The 19,184-nt window shown below is 37.6% G+C and overlaps 1 protein-coding gene across 19 annotated transcripts in view; it reads left to right on the top strand.

Annotated features, from left to right (window-relative positions):
* CASK (calcium/calmodulin dependent serine protein kinase) overlaps window positions 1-19,184 on the top strand; it is a 420,858-nt gene that overhangs the window by 351,087 nt on the left and 50,587 nt on the right. For all 19 annotated transcript variants that reach the window (XM_037902700.2, XM_037902680.2, XM_037902719.2 and 16 more), the window contains 3 exons: window positions 5,221-5,301; window positions 12,065-12,253; window positions 13,635-13,713. In XM_037902700.2, the coding sequence (XP_037758628.1) occupies window positions 5,221-5,301; window positions 12,065-12,253; window positions 13,635-13,713 (349 nt within the window). The remainder of the gene's footprint in view (window positions 1-5,220; window positions 5,302-12,064; window positions 12,254-13,634; window positions 13,714-19,184) is intronic.

Below are 19,184 nucleotides of genomic sequence, written 5' to 3'. Positions count from 1 at the left end.
AGACTTTAACAGCCCAGGCGTGCCTTCTGAGCAGCCCTCACAATTTTACCTGGTGAGACATTTTATGTCTTTGTCCATCCAAATCTGTCCTTTCTCCCACTTCCCCACATCAATCTTATAAACCTTATACACTTTCCATCAAATTACTCTTATCCAGCCACATTAATTCTTCTCTGGAACCCTGTGGAGGAGATTGGGGGCTGCTGGTTCCTGGCCCCAAGTCGTTCCAGTGCAGCACAGCCAAGTCTGAAAGGTTAACTGCTCCTAGAGCTGCTACAGGCCAGGAGCCTCTCAGAGGAGCCTGTGCTTGCAGCTACAGGCAGAGAGAAGGAGGTAAAGGGCCCACAAAGAGGCACCCCTACCAACTCTGTAGAGAGCATTACTCAGCCTCCCTACAGCAGTGAAGAAGTGGTGAGCTTGTTTCCTGCAGGGGGATGGACAGAGTGCACCTGTGGAGGGGGAGTTGGCCATACATTACAATGCAGGCACAGGGGTTCTCCCTGTGTTAGATGGAGCGGACAGGTCCACTGACAAATGCCTATAAGCCCTGCAGCACATTTTATACCTGAATGCCTTTGTGACCGGGGTGGGGGCCACACTGAGGTTACTCAATCAGGGCGAACTGCAAAGAATGGGGAAGACAATCCCCAAAAGTGGTGGATGTTCCAAAACTTAGATTTACCAAGCCTAGCACTAAACAACTTCTACAACACCTTACTGGTTACAGAGAAGCCAAAACACAGTTCCCTTAAAAGCAGCCCAGCCTTTGAGCTTCCTCCCAGAAAGCCAAGTCAAATGTGAAAGTTCTACCAATCCCAAAGGATCGGACACATTATCTCCCAGGTTAATAAATGTTTCAGATATTACCCAAATACATGCTTATATCCAATTCTTATTAACTAAAATAAAATTTATTTAAAAAAAAATGAGAACGTTATACATACAGACATGAGTACAGTTCTGAGATCAGTTTCATAGTAGAGATGGTGAGCTTTGGAGCTGCAAACAGATCTTAGAATTAGTCCATAGTTTCAGTCCAATGTTTCATATCCAGGGCAAGCCAGATGGGACTGGAGATCTCAGTCTTACGACTCAAACTTCCCCCGAATTAAAGCTCAAGCAGATCAGAGATGAAGGGATTAGGTCCCAAGAGTCCTTTATACAGTTTTCTGGCAGGCTATGATAGTCTCTTCACAGCAAGTGTTCCTTGGGTGAAGAATAGTAGCTTTGAGGTAAACTACCTGTTCTCTATGCATACCCAAGTAACTAGTTGCATTCTTCAGCATAAGGTAATTATCCATTAAGCAGTTTATAAACAGTTAACCACAAACCTTAAAGTGAAATATAGACAATGACATTATCACACCTACGTTTCATCTAAATGTTAATGTTTCCTTTTGACCTCTGAATCAATAGCTATAATAATACACAGGAACTGTCTATTTACATGGTTAACATCTAACAAGATATAAGTAAACACACACAATTAGTATTACCTCCAATTCTCTAACAATACAGGATTGCATTTCGAAACTCTAGTCCATTTAACATAACTAGGTTAACTATTTCTAAGGAATGGTCCTAATTACCATTTATATACTTCTCTAATATGTCTTTAAAGGTTGAATCTGCAAGCTGTTTAACCCTTTCTGGCCATGTCTCACAGCTTTCAAATACCTTTAGTGATCCTAATTTGGGTTCTCGGTATTTCCCTACAAAACCAATACAGCTTGGTGAAAATGTCCCTACACAACCAATACCTGAGGGCAATAAAGTATGCTCTGCAAAAATCAGACTGGGTTGGGAAATTACTAGTAGTTGCTCAAAGAAGAAAATGTGTGAAGAAATACTTCCTTTTGTTTGTTTTAAACTTGTTGCTTATTAATTTTATTTGATGACCCTTAGTTCGTGTGTTATGAGACGGAGTAAATAACACTTCCTTATTTACTTTCTCCACACTAGTCATGATTTTATAAACCTCTATCATATCCCCCCTTAGTCGTCTCTTTTCCAAGCTGAAAAGTCCCAATCTTATTAATCTCTACTAATATGGAAGCTGTTCCATATCCCTAATCATTTTTGTTGCCCTTTTCTGTACCTTGTCCAGTTCCAGTATATCTTTTTTGATATGGGGCAACCACATCTGTACATAGTATTCAAGATGTGGGCGTACCATGGATTTATATAGAGGCAATATGATATTTTCTGTCTTATTGTCTATCCTTTTCCTAATGATTTCCAACATTGTTAGCTTTTTTGACTGAGGAAGTCTTCCATCATCATCTTTCCTGGTTACTAGCAAGGAAAATCCCCTCTCCCCTACAGCCCACTGCACCCCATTCACCATCTGTTGGGTAGGAGCATCTCCACATGCATTCTCTGTTACTAAACCATATTTCTTCCTTCCTCCAGCTGCCTGGAGGAAGAGTGCTCTTTCTTTCTAGTTGCTGAGAAGGATGGTTTCCTTTTCCCTTCTTCTGTCCCACAGTGAGCAAGGCGGAGAGGGACTTTTCTTACTTTTTCAGATACCAAGAAGCAGACAATGCCCCATAGTGGCTGTGTCCCATCTCACTTTCTTAAGGGAGGAAGAATAGTCTTGAGGTTAAGGTGCTAGACTGCGATTCAAGAGATCTGTGTTCGGTTCCTGGCTTTGCCACAGACTTCCTGTATGACTTTGGACAAACCAGTTAATCTTTCTGTGCCTCAGTTCCCTATCTATAAAATGGGGATAATAATTTCCCTAACTCACAGAGGTATTGTGAGAATGAATCCATTAGTGTTTGTGAGGTATTCAGATTCTATGTTGGTGGGAACCAAATACATACCTCAATATAGATAGATTAATAATACAGCAGGTTTCCACTATTGAAATTGAGGCACAAAAAGTAGAAGTGACTTGACCAAGGCCTAGATTAGAATGAGGATTAAAGAAACAACTTGTAGGTAGTAATGATACTGATATTAAATATTGAAACTGTCAAATAACTCACGGGTACTATAAAACTTACTGTGCTTATAAGATACCATACCATCAACAAAGCTGCTCAGATAAAGTGTTAGGTTTCTGATTTTGTAGTGTTAGTAGAATTGATATTGGAGGAATTAAGACAGATATATTTTACTGTAAAGGGACAGACTTTCAAAAGTTGGCTTCCCTTTTTCCGATACAGTTTGTTGGTGCAGTTTTACATGAATTATTTTTTGGCCCAGAATTGCAGTCAGCTGGATATTTAAGTAACTGACTTGCCAGTGTAATTAAGTACTTAGATGGTCAAGTATTCTTAATTGCATACACAGATAACTATTGGAGTAAAGTTATGCATGCAATTATTTGCGCTTGCAATTTTGCAGACACAGTAAAGGTGAGGCTGAAAGTTTAGCCCAAAATGAATGTTTTAAATAGATGATTACCACAAGATGAAGGCTTCTGTGCAATATACAATATATCACATGAAAACAATCCAGTATTCCTTTCCCAGCTGATGTTATGTTTTATCAATTTTGATCTTAATATACCTTAAAAACAAGCAAATTATCTCTTACCAGGCACTAAAAGAACCTTTGCAGGCACCAAATTAATCATTTCACAATTTACTTAGAAAAAAGAATGGGAAGCTTGTAAGTATCTGAATTCCTTTAATTTTGTTAATTCCAGGAAGGTGCACACGTCTGTTTTTGGCACAGAAAAATAAACATACTCAAAGAGTTAAGGCAGCAACTCCAGTGTGGAAATAAGACTCAAATGTGCATTTCAGAAGCTTCTAGAGAGCATGGAATGTATTCTCCTTTTAAGTCCTGTGTGGTTTATACATGTAACTACAACCTACTAGGGCCAGCCTTATGGATAGGCGACATGGGCAATCGCCCAGGGTGCCATGGTTGGGGGCCCTGTCCTAGTGCCACAAGCTGGCGGGCCTGGGCTGAGTGCGGGTGAGCCAGGAGACTGGAGCCCCTGGCCGGCCAGGCCAGGAGGGCGGGAAGGGCCGCCTGGAGCCGCTAGCCTGGTGGGGAAGCGCAGGCAGCGGGGGCTTGCCCCTGCAGACCGAGCAGGGTCCCCCCTTCCCGCTGGCTCTCCTCCTGTTAGACGGTTGTGAGGGCATGGCCGGGGAACCCCCCGGCTCAGAAACTCCTCCCTGTGCAGCCTGACTGGGCTCTGGGGCCAAGAGCTGGTCCTCGCACCCTGCACCCCATACTGCTGGTCTCAAACTCAAAGAAAGGGTGCCAAAATACAAGTTTGCCCAGGGCGCCATTTTCCCTACTGACAGACCTGCAACCTACAATGCACCAGTAAGTGAGACTAGATATAAAAATGTGCAAATACTCAGAATAGCTTATTCAGCCCACAATAAGTATAGTGACTCATGCCCATGTGACAAAATTGAGTTGTGCATCTTGCACATTTAACCACAAGAGCTAAAATGCAGCTTTAGCAGGATGCTGGAGTTTAAAAATGCACCCTGTTTACCCTTCTGTGGAAAGATGAGAGAGTGTGATTTGAGGAGGAGATCCTACCCTGAGTAGTGGGAGGGAGTTTTTGTGCCAACCACATTGCTCTGCAAAATTTCCTAGCAATTAATCTCTGGAACCACTGCCAGAAGCAGAGTGCTCTGTTTCCACCATCCAAACAGCTGACTCTTGAGAATAAAAATGAAAATATCAGACTGTAAGGGACTGAGTTAAAATACATTTCCTTTTTTGCCCCAGTCATGAGATGAAATGCTCCTTTCTTTTTATAGAATCTTGAGTTTTGTGGTGGTATAACAGATGGACTGTCTACAGTTCATATTTTTTAACCATTTAATTTGCAGAAACAGTGTTTTAATGTGGATAATTCAAGATTTTATACATGTTTTTAATTCTCTTTTAATGTTTCTTAGCCCCTATTCAGGCGTGGAAGCAGAAGTTGATAAGAGAGACTTATATAATTGCTGGTTAACACTTTACTAATAATGACCTTTTAAAGAATATTGTCAGTTTGAGAAGAGACACTCTGCTTTCTTTAAATCTGTTCTTTCATTTAGCAAAAAGAGACCTCAATATGTGATATTTTATTCTGTTTGAAAAAAGTTCCCATTCTCAAAGAGCCTTTACTGTCATAACCCATTGATTGTGTTGGTGCTACAGGGATTATGACCAACCAGAGTGAAGTATGCTTTTTACAGTTTGTGACAGAATAGAGAGCAGTTAGCTTTACTGACATTTGTGCTGTTTGTTTTGCAGGTATTGGAAGAAATTTCATGTTACCCAGAGAACAATGATGCAAAAGAGCTAAAACGTATTTTAACACAACCTCATTTCATGGTAAGGAAATACTACTTTGGCTGTTCTTAAACACATTCCTCATGGAACTTCAACCAAGAATGTACTACCTAAAGCCTATAAGCAGCAAAACAAATGTATAGTTAACTGCACAAATATATATTTAATCAGCATTTCTAATGTGCTAAGCTAGCACAGCAGCTGATATTGTTATGGGACTAATGCATAGTCCTTGCTACACTGAGGGACCATTGTTTGTTTGCTGCTTGTCATGATGAGAATTGCAGTTTGCAAACAGAGCTATTTTGCAGGTTTGAGCTCATCAGATAACAGTGTTATTCCTTAAAATGTTTGTTTTTTAAAAGAAAATAATAAGAGAAATTAGTAACAGAGATCTAAAGATACTGACAATAAAGGTAACACAAATCTAACAGACATCAATAGCATTGAGTGAACCTTTTGTGACACAGTCACAAAGTAATGGAACTGTTCATTACAAAATCTTACAAAAATAGGGTTGAATGGAATCCTTTTTTAAACAAAATCAATTCATGTTGTTAACAGTGACATTCTTTGGCTCAATAGCCTGTTAAAACTATTTCACCCAGCCCAGTATCTCTGTGGTTTGTCCTTCATACTACTACGTGAGTAATCTTAGGTTAGATTCCCAGTTCCAGGGACTTGTTTTGGGAGCTGAGAGGGATATAAAATGGAGAAAGGACCCTGTGGATCCCAGGAAGACATGGTGAGGATCCTCCTTTCTTCCAAACCTGTGTTTGGCAAAGATGTGTTTATTCGCTTTTAGAATGTATCCTATATTTAAATCTAGACTGGGGTGGATCAGACAGGTGGTACAGTTTAGTGAATTTAGAGTTTTGTACTTAAGACAAACTATCTGATATATTTCACACATTTTTATTTTGGGGGCAGTGATGGCAACTCTCACTGAAATCACTGTGTGAGTCTCTTACCCAAAGAATGAATGTAACCAGTTCCCAAGATTTTGCCCAGCTGAGGGCTGAATTGGCAATTTGCCAAAAAAACATAACCAACCAGAAAACAGCACAAGATTTCCATAAAATAAAGCAAATTGCAACCACCTTAATTTAATAGGCAGATGAAGCCTGCAGAGGCTACACACAGCTGGATTCTTTGAAGATGAGGTACAGGATTACTCTGAACTGTGTGGTGTGCCATTTTCCATATGGCCATACCCACTCTGATAATGGTAGCAGAACCAGCTCTGCTTTAGTAGAGACAGTTGTTTACAATAGAAAAAATGAGACTGTATGACTGCCAAGCTTATTGTGGGAAGGGAAGGGAAGGAAGCAGTAAAAATAAGAAATGGTACTGACTGTTGCCCAACTTCTCTGTTAAGTGGCTTATCCAGATTCAACGTTTTTTCCCCCCATGTAATATGTATCTTGGATTTAGTGCAAAGACATCAGAAGTAAAAGCAGACAGAAGTCAATAATGTATGTGATTAGATGGCAGTTTGGAAGTCTATCTGATCAGCTTTTATGTGCACACCGTTTTCAAAGTAATCCCCAAATAATAGCAATCTATTAAAGATTTTTATATTGAGTCACATGACAGGCAAAGTGTTATGCATCAGAAAACTACTTTTATATAAAAAATAATTACGCTAACATGCTCATAGACATTTTTTAAGACCAGCTGTCAGAAAACTCTTGCAACAATCCTTTTTAAAATGTTTTTGATGTGGAATAAAAGACTGATTTCCCTTTTAAAGTGTTTAAATTATATTGATGGGGGGTTAATTCTAAGCAAAAAGAAGCTGTAAAAATCTTTATTGCAAAAATGAAATACTTACTCTTTATTTGTGAAAAATGTAAATCCTTCTCCTGCAGTTTAGGACATCAAGATAGATGAGCTAAACCCCTAGGCACCTCATCTGTGTCCCAGCAGACAAAAGTCAGTAGACCTCACAGGGGACTGAGCAGAAATTATATTTAAACTAGTTGTAATTCATTCATTAGATAACCAGAATCTGTAATTTTAGTCCCTACCTTATGCTTTTGTACCTGCCTTTTGGTTTTAATTTATAGATAATTATCTATACTCTGAAAATTTTAAAGAACTACTGTAAACAAACATGGTATACTCTCTGACTAATGATAATAAAACACATTAACAAAGACAAGTTATTAATCCTAAAAAATGCAATCCAGTGAATCATTTTGGGGCTACTTATCTTATAAAAGAAATCATTTGACACATAATTGGCACTCTGCCATGCTTCGCTGACACAGGAAAACCCCATTAGGTAATGGTGGAGTGAGAGAACAAAATATTTGAAAACATGTTAATTATTAACACTGTATGTGAGCAATGTAAGTAGAAATAACAGTACAAATGTTAGACTGTCAGCCTATTTTCAGTATGCTGTTTGAAAGCATAGTAAAATAAAATATATTCTAGTTGCTACATCATTGAAGTCTAATGCACTGAGAGTTAGGACATATGGTATAGTCAGTAGGATCACATGTCTTAAGCTAGTGTGTATTTAGGTTGTAAGCTTTAGGCTTGTAAGCTTCATTATCTGAGGAATGTGATACCAGAATCAATCATTTTTAACAGAGGCCAAAAATTAAGCTAACAAAGGTAGGTCAAAACAGCATAGATGGTGTTGAAAATGAATTGCCCATGGTTAAACCAAATATTTTTCTAACTTCTGGCAATCAGTCATGCAGTAAAGTTTTTTAACTTAATGCTGAATAAGGCCCAATCCTGCAAAGACTTATGTTCGTGCTTAACTTTTAACACTGAGCATTCCATGTGGGCCGTTAATTTTAAAGAATCTTTTATTTCAACCAAGAGCCACTGCAGCAGAGCAAAAATCCCAAGGCAGAAGTTGCTGCACTTCAGAACATCACTTTCTCTTTGTTTTTTTAAGAGAGCATAATCATTTCATGTACCTAATACAGAGACATCTGACTGTAGCTGGCTACTATATCCAACTTTTGTCAAAAGTTAACAAAATTTGTTGTCTAAAACTCATTAAAATATATTTCCACATTCATTGCCAAGGGACTCTTGTGGGTTTGCTCAAAAATAATTTCTTTGAAATGACTCTCCAGCAGGACAGACACTTGCTAATCTCTGATATGGTTCCTTAAGTAATAACTTCCTAGAATGCATACATTTATCTGGTTGTATTTTTTACAGGGCCTATATATGCATTAGTGTGTTTTTAAGTACATTATTACTTGCGGGAGGTTCAGACTCAAAGTTATCCTTTCATATTTCTCATTCTGGGAGTTTTTAAAATGTTTGTTAACCTTTGCCTGCCTAATGATTACAAATGAGATAATTTAGCTACTGCATAGTTGAAGCCTGTTTGAATGTTCTTAAAATATGGATGTAAATTTTAAAAGATATAACCAGATAAATGTTGGTTTTAAATGTATGCTTTCTAGGAAGTGATTAGTTTAGGAACCATTTCAGGGATTTGCAAGTGTGTGTCCTGTTCGAGTCATTTCAGAGAGATTATTTTCTTTGTACTGCTATAACAGTAAATGTGAACAGCTGTGATATCCGCAAAGTGGACTGTTCTTTTGCATCTATTCATGTGGCAACATTTGAAATGTTTTCCTGCACAGGGGGATTTTGCATTTTATAGATTTAGGTATTTGTAGTGCATCCATCACTATGTATCTTCCTTCATTGTTCCTTGCAGTGAATGACACAGAAATGTAGTGGGAAACAACATTTATAACTGCTGTCCCAGTACTTAAAATTCTTTCAGGACCCATATGGTCCACAAAGGGAAAAGAGCCAGGAAAACATGACCATACTGTAACAACAAACCATAACAGGAAATTGTGTAGTTTAAAGGGAAACTATGCTTTAGATTAAATATTTTGGGGAAATGCTGTTTAATGCAATACAGAAATAGATGTTCTCACAATTGAATTATCTGTGTGTGTTTATGGAGGCACAGATGTAAATCATCAAATATAGTAACAAACCTTGCAAATATTTATCATCATTTATTTTGCCTACGCACAAGTGTTATTAATCCGATCATTAAAAGCTAATTATTCAAATCAAATACAGTTATGTTATGCTGTTTTGGTTTAATGTTGCTTTATAAAACAGAAATATATCACTGGGAATCTTATTAAGAAAAGGCATTGTTAGGGGCAGGGCATATAATGGACACAATCAGAAGTGATGAGAGATGACTCTACTTGCTGATTTGCCTGAACAAATATTTCACCATTAGAACAGAGGATAAAAAGCAGCCTTTCACTAATTGGGTTCAGGAACCCATAGCAGACTATTCTGTTAAAGATCATCTATGCACAAAGCCAAGTACACACCCAAAAACACACACTCTAGAGAGACAGCCAAAATAAATGCCTACTTGCACATAAGATACATTTTTTGTCTCCTACTCAGGGCTGCTTGTGACACACAGTCAAATGGACAGCTTTCAGGAATTTGTGGGGATAAAAATGAAAAAGAGAATCTGATCTTATCAGTTACGAAATTCAGCTAAATTGATACGTCACTTACAAGGCTGCTTAAGAGTGACCACCCCCCTCTTTGCACCAGTTTAACTAAATCAATTTAAAAACCAATTTTAGTTAAATTGATTCAACTTCTGGCTGTAGTCAAGATCTCTGTAAATCTAGATAAAATGAACAGTCACATAAGGTATGGAGCACTGACAGAATATCTGGAAGTATGAGCCCATTGTTGGAGTTTAAAAAGTTAATAACAGAAGCAGATGCCATTAAATATTTAATTAAAATAGTGTTTGCACTGGCAGTAGGTTTGAAATGTTAGAAAAGTCTGAGAATTTGGATATTCCTGTTTTGAGTATCTTGAGCGATAGGAGTTACATGCCCCTATCTCTCGAGATACTCTAAACAGGACAGCATCAGCTCTATAGAAAGCCAAATTCCCCAAATTAGTTTTAAAATTAAGGAAGGTGCCTTAAAAGTTTATAAATGCTCTTTTATAGTATATAGTGCATGTTAAAAATGGTGTGGTGTTTCAGGAACAAGTGCAGAATTTTGTAGGTAGCCATAAAATCCCAGCCATTGTCTTGGAGTCACTCCTGAGAAACAAGTTTTGCATGGATGCTCTTGAAAATTAATTTTCGATTTCTAAATCCTATTTAAACGTGGAATATTCAAATAAACTTTTTTAATCAAAAGCTAAACAGCCACAGGAACTCTTTCATCTGTCAAAATAAATCAGACATGCTAAGCTCAAACTGTTGAGATTCATGGGTCTTTCAACATGCAAGTCATGGGTCTATACGTTTTTAAAGTGGTAGCAATACATTCTTAACTACAGAGTAGTGTGGCCAATCTGATGCAGAGATCTATAGAGTACCAGACACTGTAAGGAGCAGGTTTGCTTTTTCAGCCCCTATCCCGGCTGCACAAGCCCTGTGGGAAAGTAATCCTTCTCTCCAATCTTCGACAACCTTTGGGATGATATAGGAGCAGCATTAATTGGTTCAGTGGTAAATCCTGTCCAGGCTTTTGGTAGAAGGTTGTTTATAATACAGGTTCTTAAAGAATGGTAAGGTTAAAAAAGCAAACGTGAAATAGAGAAACTCATCAAGGCCATGAGACATCCCCGAGGGAGAAGAGGGATGTCACGCAGTGTATAAACCTGATACTGAATGTTTTTCAAGTACTTGAGAAATGTTTAGATTTTATCTAGATTATAACTCCTGGTAATGTATTACATTTTTCACAGTTAGATATGCTAACTGTCTTTGATGCTGCATCTATAAGTAACTAGAAGGGTAATTGAAATGCTTATCAAGTACATTTTGATAAGTTTAATCAACTACATGTGATACTGTACAATATATCAGGAAATGTAGAGAAAAACTGATGAATTAGTACTTTAAGAGTTTATGGTCTCAGGCTGTGATTTTATCAGATGTCTCAAACTAAACGGGATTGTGCTGCAACAGTTCTCTATGGGAGATAAATAAAAAAACATGGTGCTTATGAAAGTAGTTATGTTGGCAATTGAGTAAGGCCATGTGTCCTGCCCTCTGACTCAATATAGAACTAGTTCCTCAGCTAGAGGACACTGTGCCAGAAATATGGAGAGGTTGTCCTCAGAATATATGTAAAATAGAGATGGAGAAAACTTGGAGTCATCAAGTTTTTTTTCTTTCTCAGGAGAAAGGGTGCTAAACTCAAGTGTCCTGGCCAAATTCTATCTTGAAGTATTATTCTAAATACCATTTCTCTTGCCATTTCAAACGAATATACTGGTCATATTCGCTTTTTATCCTAATGGTCTTGTTGTGTTACTGTTTGTAATCAAGGGTTGCCTATTTCCATCCCAAAACTCACTTTCATTTCAGTGTTGGAAGAAGTGATACCTGAACTTGTGTGTGGCTAAGTTTTTCAGACCTGTGTGCTTAAAGTAAGGTGCCCACATGTGGAATTAGAAGCCCAAATAAAAGTAGGTTGATTTCGAAATTTGCTTAACACCTGCACTTCCCACTGATTTTAGTGAGACTTTTGGGTGCTGAGGACTTCTGAAAATCAAGTCATTTACCTTTAGGCAGATGAGTGAAGAGCCTAATTTAAGCACCCAAATTTACACACACATACTGTAGTTTTATAAAATGTATATACCGTGTTTAGGAATCCTTGGAGGTAAAAGGCCCTATATAAATGTAAGACAGTAATATCATGGGCATGCTCTAGCTTCTGGGGGAAATATTAAACCTTCTGTCAAGAATGAGAAAAAGCACCAGAAATTATGGAAATCTGACTACTTCTGTAACCTCCTGTAGGCCTTACTTCAAACTCATGATGTAGTGGCACATGAAGTTTACAGTGACGAAGCTTTGAGAGTTACGCCTCCTCCCACCTCTCCATACTTAAACGGAGATTCTCCAGAGAGCGCCAACGGTGACATGGATATGGAGAATGTAACACGAGTCCGACTGGTACAGTTCCAGAAGAACACAGATGAACCAATGGTATGTAGGCAACAGTACTGTTCTCTTAACTCTGTAAAGAGGACGAGGTGACAAACTGTCTATCTTAGTAGCTTCAAACCACAGCGTTTATACACAACAGTTGTACTGCTTTAACTGTATGAGTATAGTTGAAGTGTGATACAACCAACATAATGTGGACACAGTAATACCAGTTTTAAAGTGCTTATACCAGTATAGCTTATTCCCATATGGAAAGGGGAATACACTATACTGGTATAGTTCCATAAACGTTAGAGGCTGTACTAATATACGTAGTCTGATAAAAACAAATCACACCTCTAACTGAAATAGTTATACCAGCACAGAAACAGTGTGTAGACCTGGCCTTAAAATTTAAAATAGTACTGGATAGCTTGCACTTTAATAAATTATTTTATTTTAATAAACTAATGGTTCTTATGGATTGTTTGTACAGCAGTTACAGTCTTGAAGAACTATAAAAACATGATAAAAAGAAACCATGTTAGTGGAGTTGCACAGTTTGACACTCCAATTACATAAGTCCAAAAATAGATGCCCTGTTAAGATTTCGTAAGGAGGAATGTATTTTGAATACACTTCTCCAAAACACTGTTATACTGTGTAACATTTTTATTGATTATCACAGATAGACTATAAAATATGTAAAAAGAAAAGGAGTACTTGTGGCACCTTAGAGACTAACAAATTTATTTGAGCATAAGCTTTCGTGAGCTACAGCTCACTTCATTGGATCCGGTGAAGTGAGCTGTAGCTCACGAAAGCTTATTCTCAAATAAATTTGTTAGTCTCTAAGGTGCCACAAGTACTCCTTTTCTTTTTGTGAATACAGACTAACACGGCTGCTACTCTGAAACCTATAAAATATGTAAAATTCTTTTATGCTACAGCCTGCATACTGAATGACTGTGTCTTCATCTTATAAAGAATCATTGTCTTTACTGGTAGCAAAAAATGCATCTGTGTTATAACCAAATTTTATCAGTTTTTTAAAATAGGAAATTAGTTCAAATAGTAAATGGAAAGACCTGTAAAAAGAATATTACATCTCCGGAAAACAAATGGTATGCTTTGATTTTTGATGGGGTTTGAAAAATAGCAAAAGGGGAAACTGTATGTTCAGCATCTGGAATGTTTCCATAATGAGTTTTATGGTGGTTACTTGATCTCATAAGAGCAACAGTGTATAAATTCATAAACTAAAGGTGAAATTCTAGCCTCTTTGAAGTCAATGGCAAAACTCCCATTGATTTCAATAGGGCCAGGATTTCCCTCTAAAACATAGCTTCATCTCAAGCTTGCAGCAGAAGTGACCATTCTTAGTAGTTGAAGCAGGTTGCTGAATATTTTTTCTTAATGATTTAACAATTTCTTTTACTAGGGAATCACTTTAAAAATGAATGAGCTGAACCATTGCATTGTTGCAAGAATTATGCATGGAGGAATGATTCACAGGCAAGGTAATCTTAGGATGTAAATGGTTTTATTCTCAAATTGGATTACTCCCATAATCAAATACATTTTGTGTAACAAGTGAGACCCTGATCCTAAAACGTACTGTTCCACACCAGTGGATCCCTGTGTCTGCATCGAGTCCCATTATCTTCACAGGGTCACCACTCAGGTGCAAGGGTCTGCTCACCTGGAACAGGTTTCAGGAAAGGGCCCTGAGTGTTTAATTTTGGCTTTAATAGGTAATGATGCAGGTCATCTCAAATTGCTTCTACAGAATGTCAGTTCTAAGGTATATGTAATTTTGGAAAGTCATATTTATCTAATTATTTTCTAAAATTCTCAGAGTAAGCAGAATATTTTTTCTTGATATATCAAAAGTCTCTGTTCAGCAGAAATTCCACATTTCTCCATGTATTGTCACAGAACTTCTGAGACTCTTGGCAGTTTGACTGCTGAGGTACCTAAATGTGAATCTGGAACCAAAATTTTTCTCACCCATGCAGTTTGTATCTTTGTGTTTGGCTTTCACTGCTCTGAGCTATTGCCAAACCTTTAGACCTGTGCCTGTTACTCTGTTCCACTCCCATCCTGTGTGCCCAGATATATGTCAAAAGTAATTAATGGCTGAGCTGAGAGTTACCTACTCAGTAGTGAACTAACTCTGGCAGACTGCAGGTATGAGTTGTGTGTCTAGGGAAGTTTGCAATTTAAAAACTGTCATTTTGTGACACTGCTCAAACTTTTCTTAAAAGTGGCAGATCTGAATTTGTGTGAACTTGTATATTTGCTTAAAGGGACACCATCAGCTTGAATCTAGTCAGCTTTTTTAAAATGAGTAGAAAAGGAGATTTGGCATATAAGAGTCAGGTTGCTTTTATGTCATTGACTTCCTTTGGGATCACTTAAGATGGTAATCATCTGCCATGTAGTAAATAGGTTATTACTTTGTATAATAGCCAGAGGTGCTTCCAAAATTAGGGGGATAGATCCTTTTTAAGTTGTTATAGAATTTTCCACTATACCCATCAGTGGATGGTGCCTTGCTATTTTTAAATTATTGTACAGCATCTGGAATTTTTGAAACTTCTAGGAGGTATTTAAGCTTTTCTGTTTGTGCTTTATTTAACTTTGGAATGCTTCTGAGTATATTTAGAAGTCTTGAAATGTTGCTACTCTTTTGAGTCTTCTGCATATAAGTTTAGGCAAAATGCAGCAAATGTTTTAGCATTTTCATTACTCATTCATTTTTCTTAAATGTCTATTGGTGTTTTAATCTGATATTCCAGGAGTCTGCTGACTTTTTATTAATTTATTCAAAATTTCTTTCAGTTGTCCAGTTTAGCAACTAAAATGAAAGTTGCCAGTAGTTTCACGTGCTACACCAGCCCCTGAATCCCGTGACCAAATTTTGTGGGTTTACCATCACATTTTCTTATTTTTAAAAATTGTTTCTTTTTTCTATTAATGTGAGGTAGAACAGAGGGCTTCCTAACTAAACAGGAAAACTGACAATACACAGAGGACTGTCAAATACTCCAAGTAAACAAACTGGAAAAATAGCAAAGTATAATTACCCCCATTTAAAAGATGGGGAAGCAGAGGTTGGAAGCTGAAGTGACTTGCTCAAAATGAGTAAGTGGCAGAGCTGGAGTTAATCTCAAGACTTCCTGACACTCCATTTTTTCAGTGTGAGGCGTTTTAATTAATGTGTTGGATTCAGATCCCAAAAATTCAAGGGGAATAAAAAGGTAAAATAGCATCTTTGAAATGCTGTATGAATTTATATAGACTTGTGTATTCTCTTAAAGGGACAGCACCAGCTGGAAATCTAGTTGGACTTGACATAAAAGATTAAAGGGATACTGTCAGTTTAATAATGGGACTTCTATTTGAACTTACCTACTACTGTTACAAGAAACTTAAGATTACTTGACATGAAAGAGATTAGAAACAATGTTTGCCCACCTCTAAAGGGATTTGCAATGTCTATCGTGCGCTGAACAAAAAAAATAATTATATAAGTGCTTACTAATGGGTTGTTCTAAAATAAAAGGTGTAATTCTTTATAGAAACAATTTAATTGCCAAAATGTCTTTTGTCCTCTCGGGAACAACTTATATTTAGGTATTTGGTTCTGTAGTTCCCATAGAACTGTTTTTAATCAAAAGTAAACGTAATCTCAAAGTGGAGATTTTTCATTATACGTTACAGCAATAGTGAATTATTAACCAAATATAAAAATAACAAAAACTATAACTTCCTTGTTCTGTTTTATGAGCCTGACTAAACATTGGTAGTAGTTTTTATTTCTAATAGTCTCCTGCAATCAGTGATCGAATATAATGCATGTGATTGTATCGTGTAAAGTTCTGTCCCCTATGTGGCTTATTAGCTTCAGCTGGATATCATTCCATATATTCAGTATTCAGCCAAATGCTATAATTTATATATTCAAACACTCTTAATTTCCCTGCTGTAGCTCTCAATGGCTGCATGCCAGTGTCAGTTTTCTCTTCTTCATGAGTTGGCAATGTGGCAGGTGAGCTAATTTTTGTGCTCTCACCTTTTTCTTTGTCTTACATAATCAGTGTTTTCCAAGTAGGGTCAACCTGTGCAAAGACTCTTTCGTCCTTGCTCCATGTGAACTGGTGGTAACACCCCAGTTTCAATCTTTAAGAATTGTACACTTCTGGGATAAGTGCACAGATTGTATTTTAAATTCTTTCACAGTGGCTTATTTATGTTTGAGCTTTTGCCCTTGTATCAGTACTTTAACACAGAGTACTTGTGGATTTTACTCACCTGGAGAATATGTTTACACTCCAAATGGTGTTAATGCATTTTTCTTGCGTCTGCTGTAATACAGCTAGACTTCCTGGCAGCTTCAAGCATCCAAAACCCAAATGTCTAGGTTTTCTGCTGTTAAAGTTTTTGTTTTGGCACATTTGTGTCAACAGGTGTATTAATTTTAAATAGAGATTAGGCACCAATATGCTACTGCTGACCCAGGACACAGACTTCCTGAAGAAGACATGACACTGTAGGTTGCCTATCCATATCTGTAAGAAAATGACTTAATTTGGAGCTCCCACAAATAGTTAAACCATGAATCTGTAAACACCTATGCCCTAGAACAACTAACAAAGCATTTTGTGAGCAAAGATTATGCTGTTATAACAGCATGAATATGATTACATGGTGAAAAGAGACTACGGTAGTGTACATGGACTGCCTCCAGCTTTGCCAGCTGCAGAACTCTCCTCCAGCTGCGGAATTTGCTTCCTCAGAGGAAACTGTTCCCTGCTCTGCCCACCAGGGTGAGGGGTGTCTCCGACTTTTATACATCGCAAGAGCACATACTGGCTGATGCTGTGCTAATTTGGGTTAGGTGAAGGCAGAGGAAGGAGATTGCCAACCCAGGGGCACCCTGTTCTTTATTATCGTAGATTTATTTATATATTGCCATAGATACAGAAAAATACAAAATACAGTTGGTAAAATAGAAAATACAAAATACAGAAAAGCCCCTACCCTACCAAAAGAGCTCACAGTCCAAAGTCTGAATAAATACAATACAGATAATAAACAAGGGGCAGGACAGGGCGTGCTGAGCAGATGTACACCATGGTATGGGAGTCATTAGGCTGCGGAGAGGACACCACATGGAGATGCCAGGAACATCACCTCCCAACAGAAAAATGGGGAGAGGTTGTCCCAAAATGATAAAAGCCTCAAACCTCCCTCTGTCTCCAGTGACCCAGTCTGACCCCTTTCTCCCAGCTAGTGACCAAACCATCTCTCCACCAAGACAAAAGTTCAAAAGTCTGTAAATCCCCTCTCAGTTGCACACCTCCTACATACACCAGCTGCTACCGTCCAATTATGGATTGTCAGTACTAGCTTCTGCAACAGCGTAAAATAAATGGAAAACATTCAAAAGAAGGGATTGTATTTAACTCTATTATCAAAATGACTAGCCTGAGGAGCGTATTCATGATATTTATTTCAATTTTTCATTCAATCATAATTTGTGTTTGGATGTTTCCCAACAATGTTTTTACACGGTTGCAGAAAGTATAGCATGCCCGGGGATATTGTGCATTATTGTGCCATAACAATGAAGGTATCTGCATGCAGAGCTTAGTTCCAGCATGGTACAGAGCTCTAATTATTTTGGAATCAAATGTATTTTTGTAGAAGGTGTGAAGGGCTGAGAAAGTTTGCCAATGCTGAACTTGTATAACTTTTTGTTAGAGGGTTAGGTCATCAATACGCCAGCTGTGAGCTGTTTTCATTTGAAATTCAAATACAGAGCTGCTGCATTCGCATATAGTAAACTACTAACTCTGATGAATCCTGATTAATGTTCCACAAGGCAGGACAGAGGAATTGCACTGGAGTCCCTACCCCTTTTTCCTGTCAATAGGAAGCTCCTGTGGAATTGATTAAAACATTTTCTGTGGGATGGAGGACTTTCTCCTGAACAGATTAAAAGTTTGAGAAATCCTGTTCTGTAGCCTTCTGGGAGCTTTAGTGGTCCACAGTGCTGTGTAGTAGTGTCACAGACTGGAGTCCAAAGGGTACTCAAAAAGAAAAGGAGTACTTGTGGCACCTTAGAGACTAACAAATTTCTTTGAGCATAAGCTTTTGTGAGCTACAGCTCACTTCATCGGATGCATCGAATACAGACTAACACGGCTGCTACTCTGAAAAGGGTACTCAGGCATTGTAGTTCATGATAGTGCCTGTTAGGACACCTCTAGTTAAGTCAGGCTCTCTTTCTGTTATAAAGCACATGGTTTTGGAATTCAGTATTTCTGCCATTTCAAATCAAGCTGAAATTTAAAACTCAGATCATTAGCATGAATGTATTTTTTTCTTCAATCAATATGGTCATTTTAGATTTAGCAAACAGCAAAAACACCATTCGTAGTTTAGGTGATTTATTGCCAGCGTCCGTTTCCAGAATGGCTTCATTTTGAAAAATAGATTGCCAGCTGTTGGTTCTTCAAGTAAAACTAATTATGTTTGGTAAAGTATTTGGAAAAGGATACTTGGAAAAAGAATTTAGTTAATTCACAAAACAAAAAGTAATATAGTAAATGTATAGTGAATGGACTACCTATGTAGAATGATGGCCTTGCTACATAACAACCACTAGCAAACACATTATTTTACTGTAAAATCTTTCACAATATGCACATTTTTCTTAGCATCCAAAGCTGCATTGGAATAGACAGCACACTTGCACCATTGATTTCAATGAGACTTTGTGTGGTAAAAACTGTGTACAGTTATGCTCTGTAAAGAAAGAAAAAAATATATTTAATAACAATTAAAAAAATCACGGTTTCTAGAGTAGAATTGTTCACTCTGAGTTCCACTGCTTTGTGGGTTTCAGCTAGACACTAAACCCTTATTTTAACATTTTATTTTAATGTCTTTGTACTGCCAATCTCTGTTTGAGTTTTGGTAT

Source organism: Chelonia mydas, chromosome 1 (genome assembly GCF_015237465.2).
Source record: "Chelonia mydas isolate rCheMyd1 chromosome 1, rCheMyd1.pri.v2, whole genome shotgun sequence".
NCBI lineage: Eukaryota > Metazoa > Chordata > Testudines > Cheloniidae > Chelonia > Chelonia mydas.
Note: the sequence above shows the minus strand (reverse complement) of the source record. Positions and strands in the feature narration are given on the sequence as shown.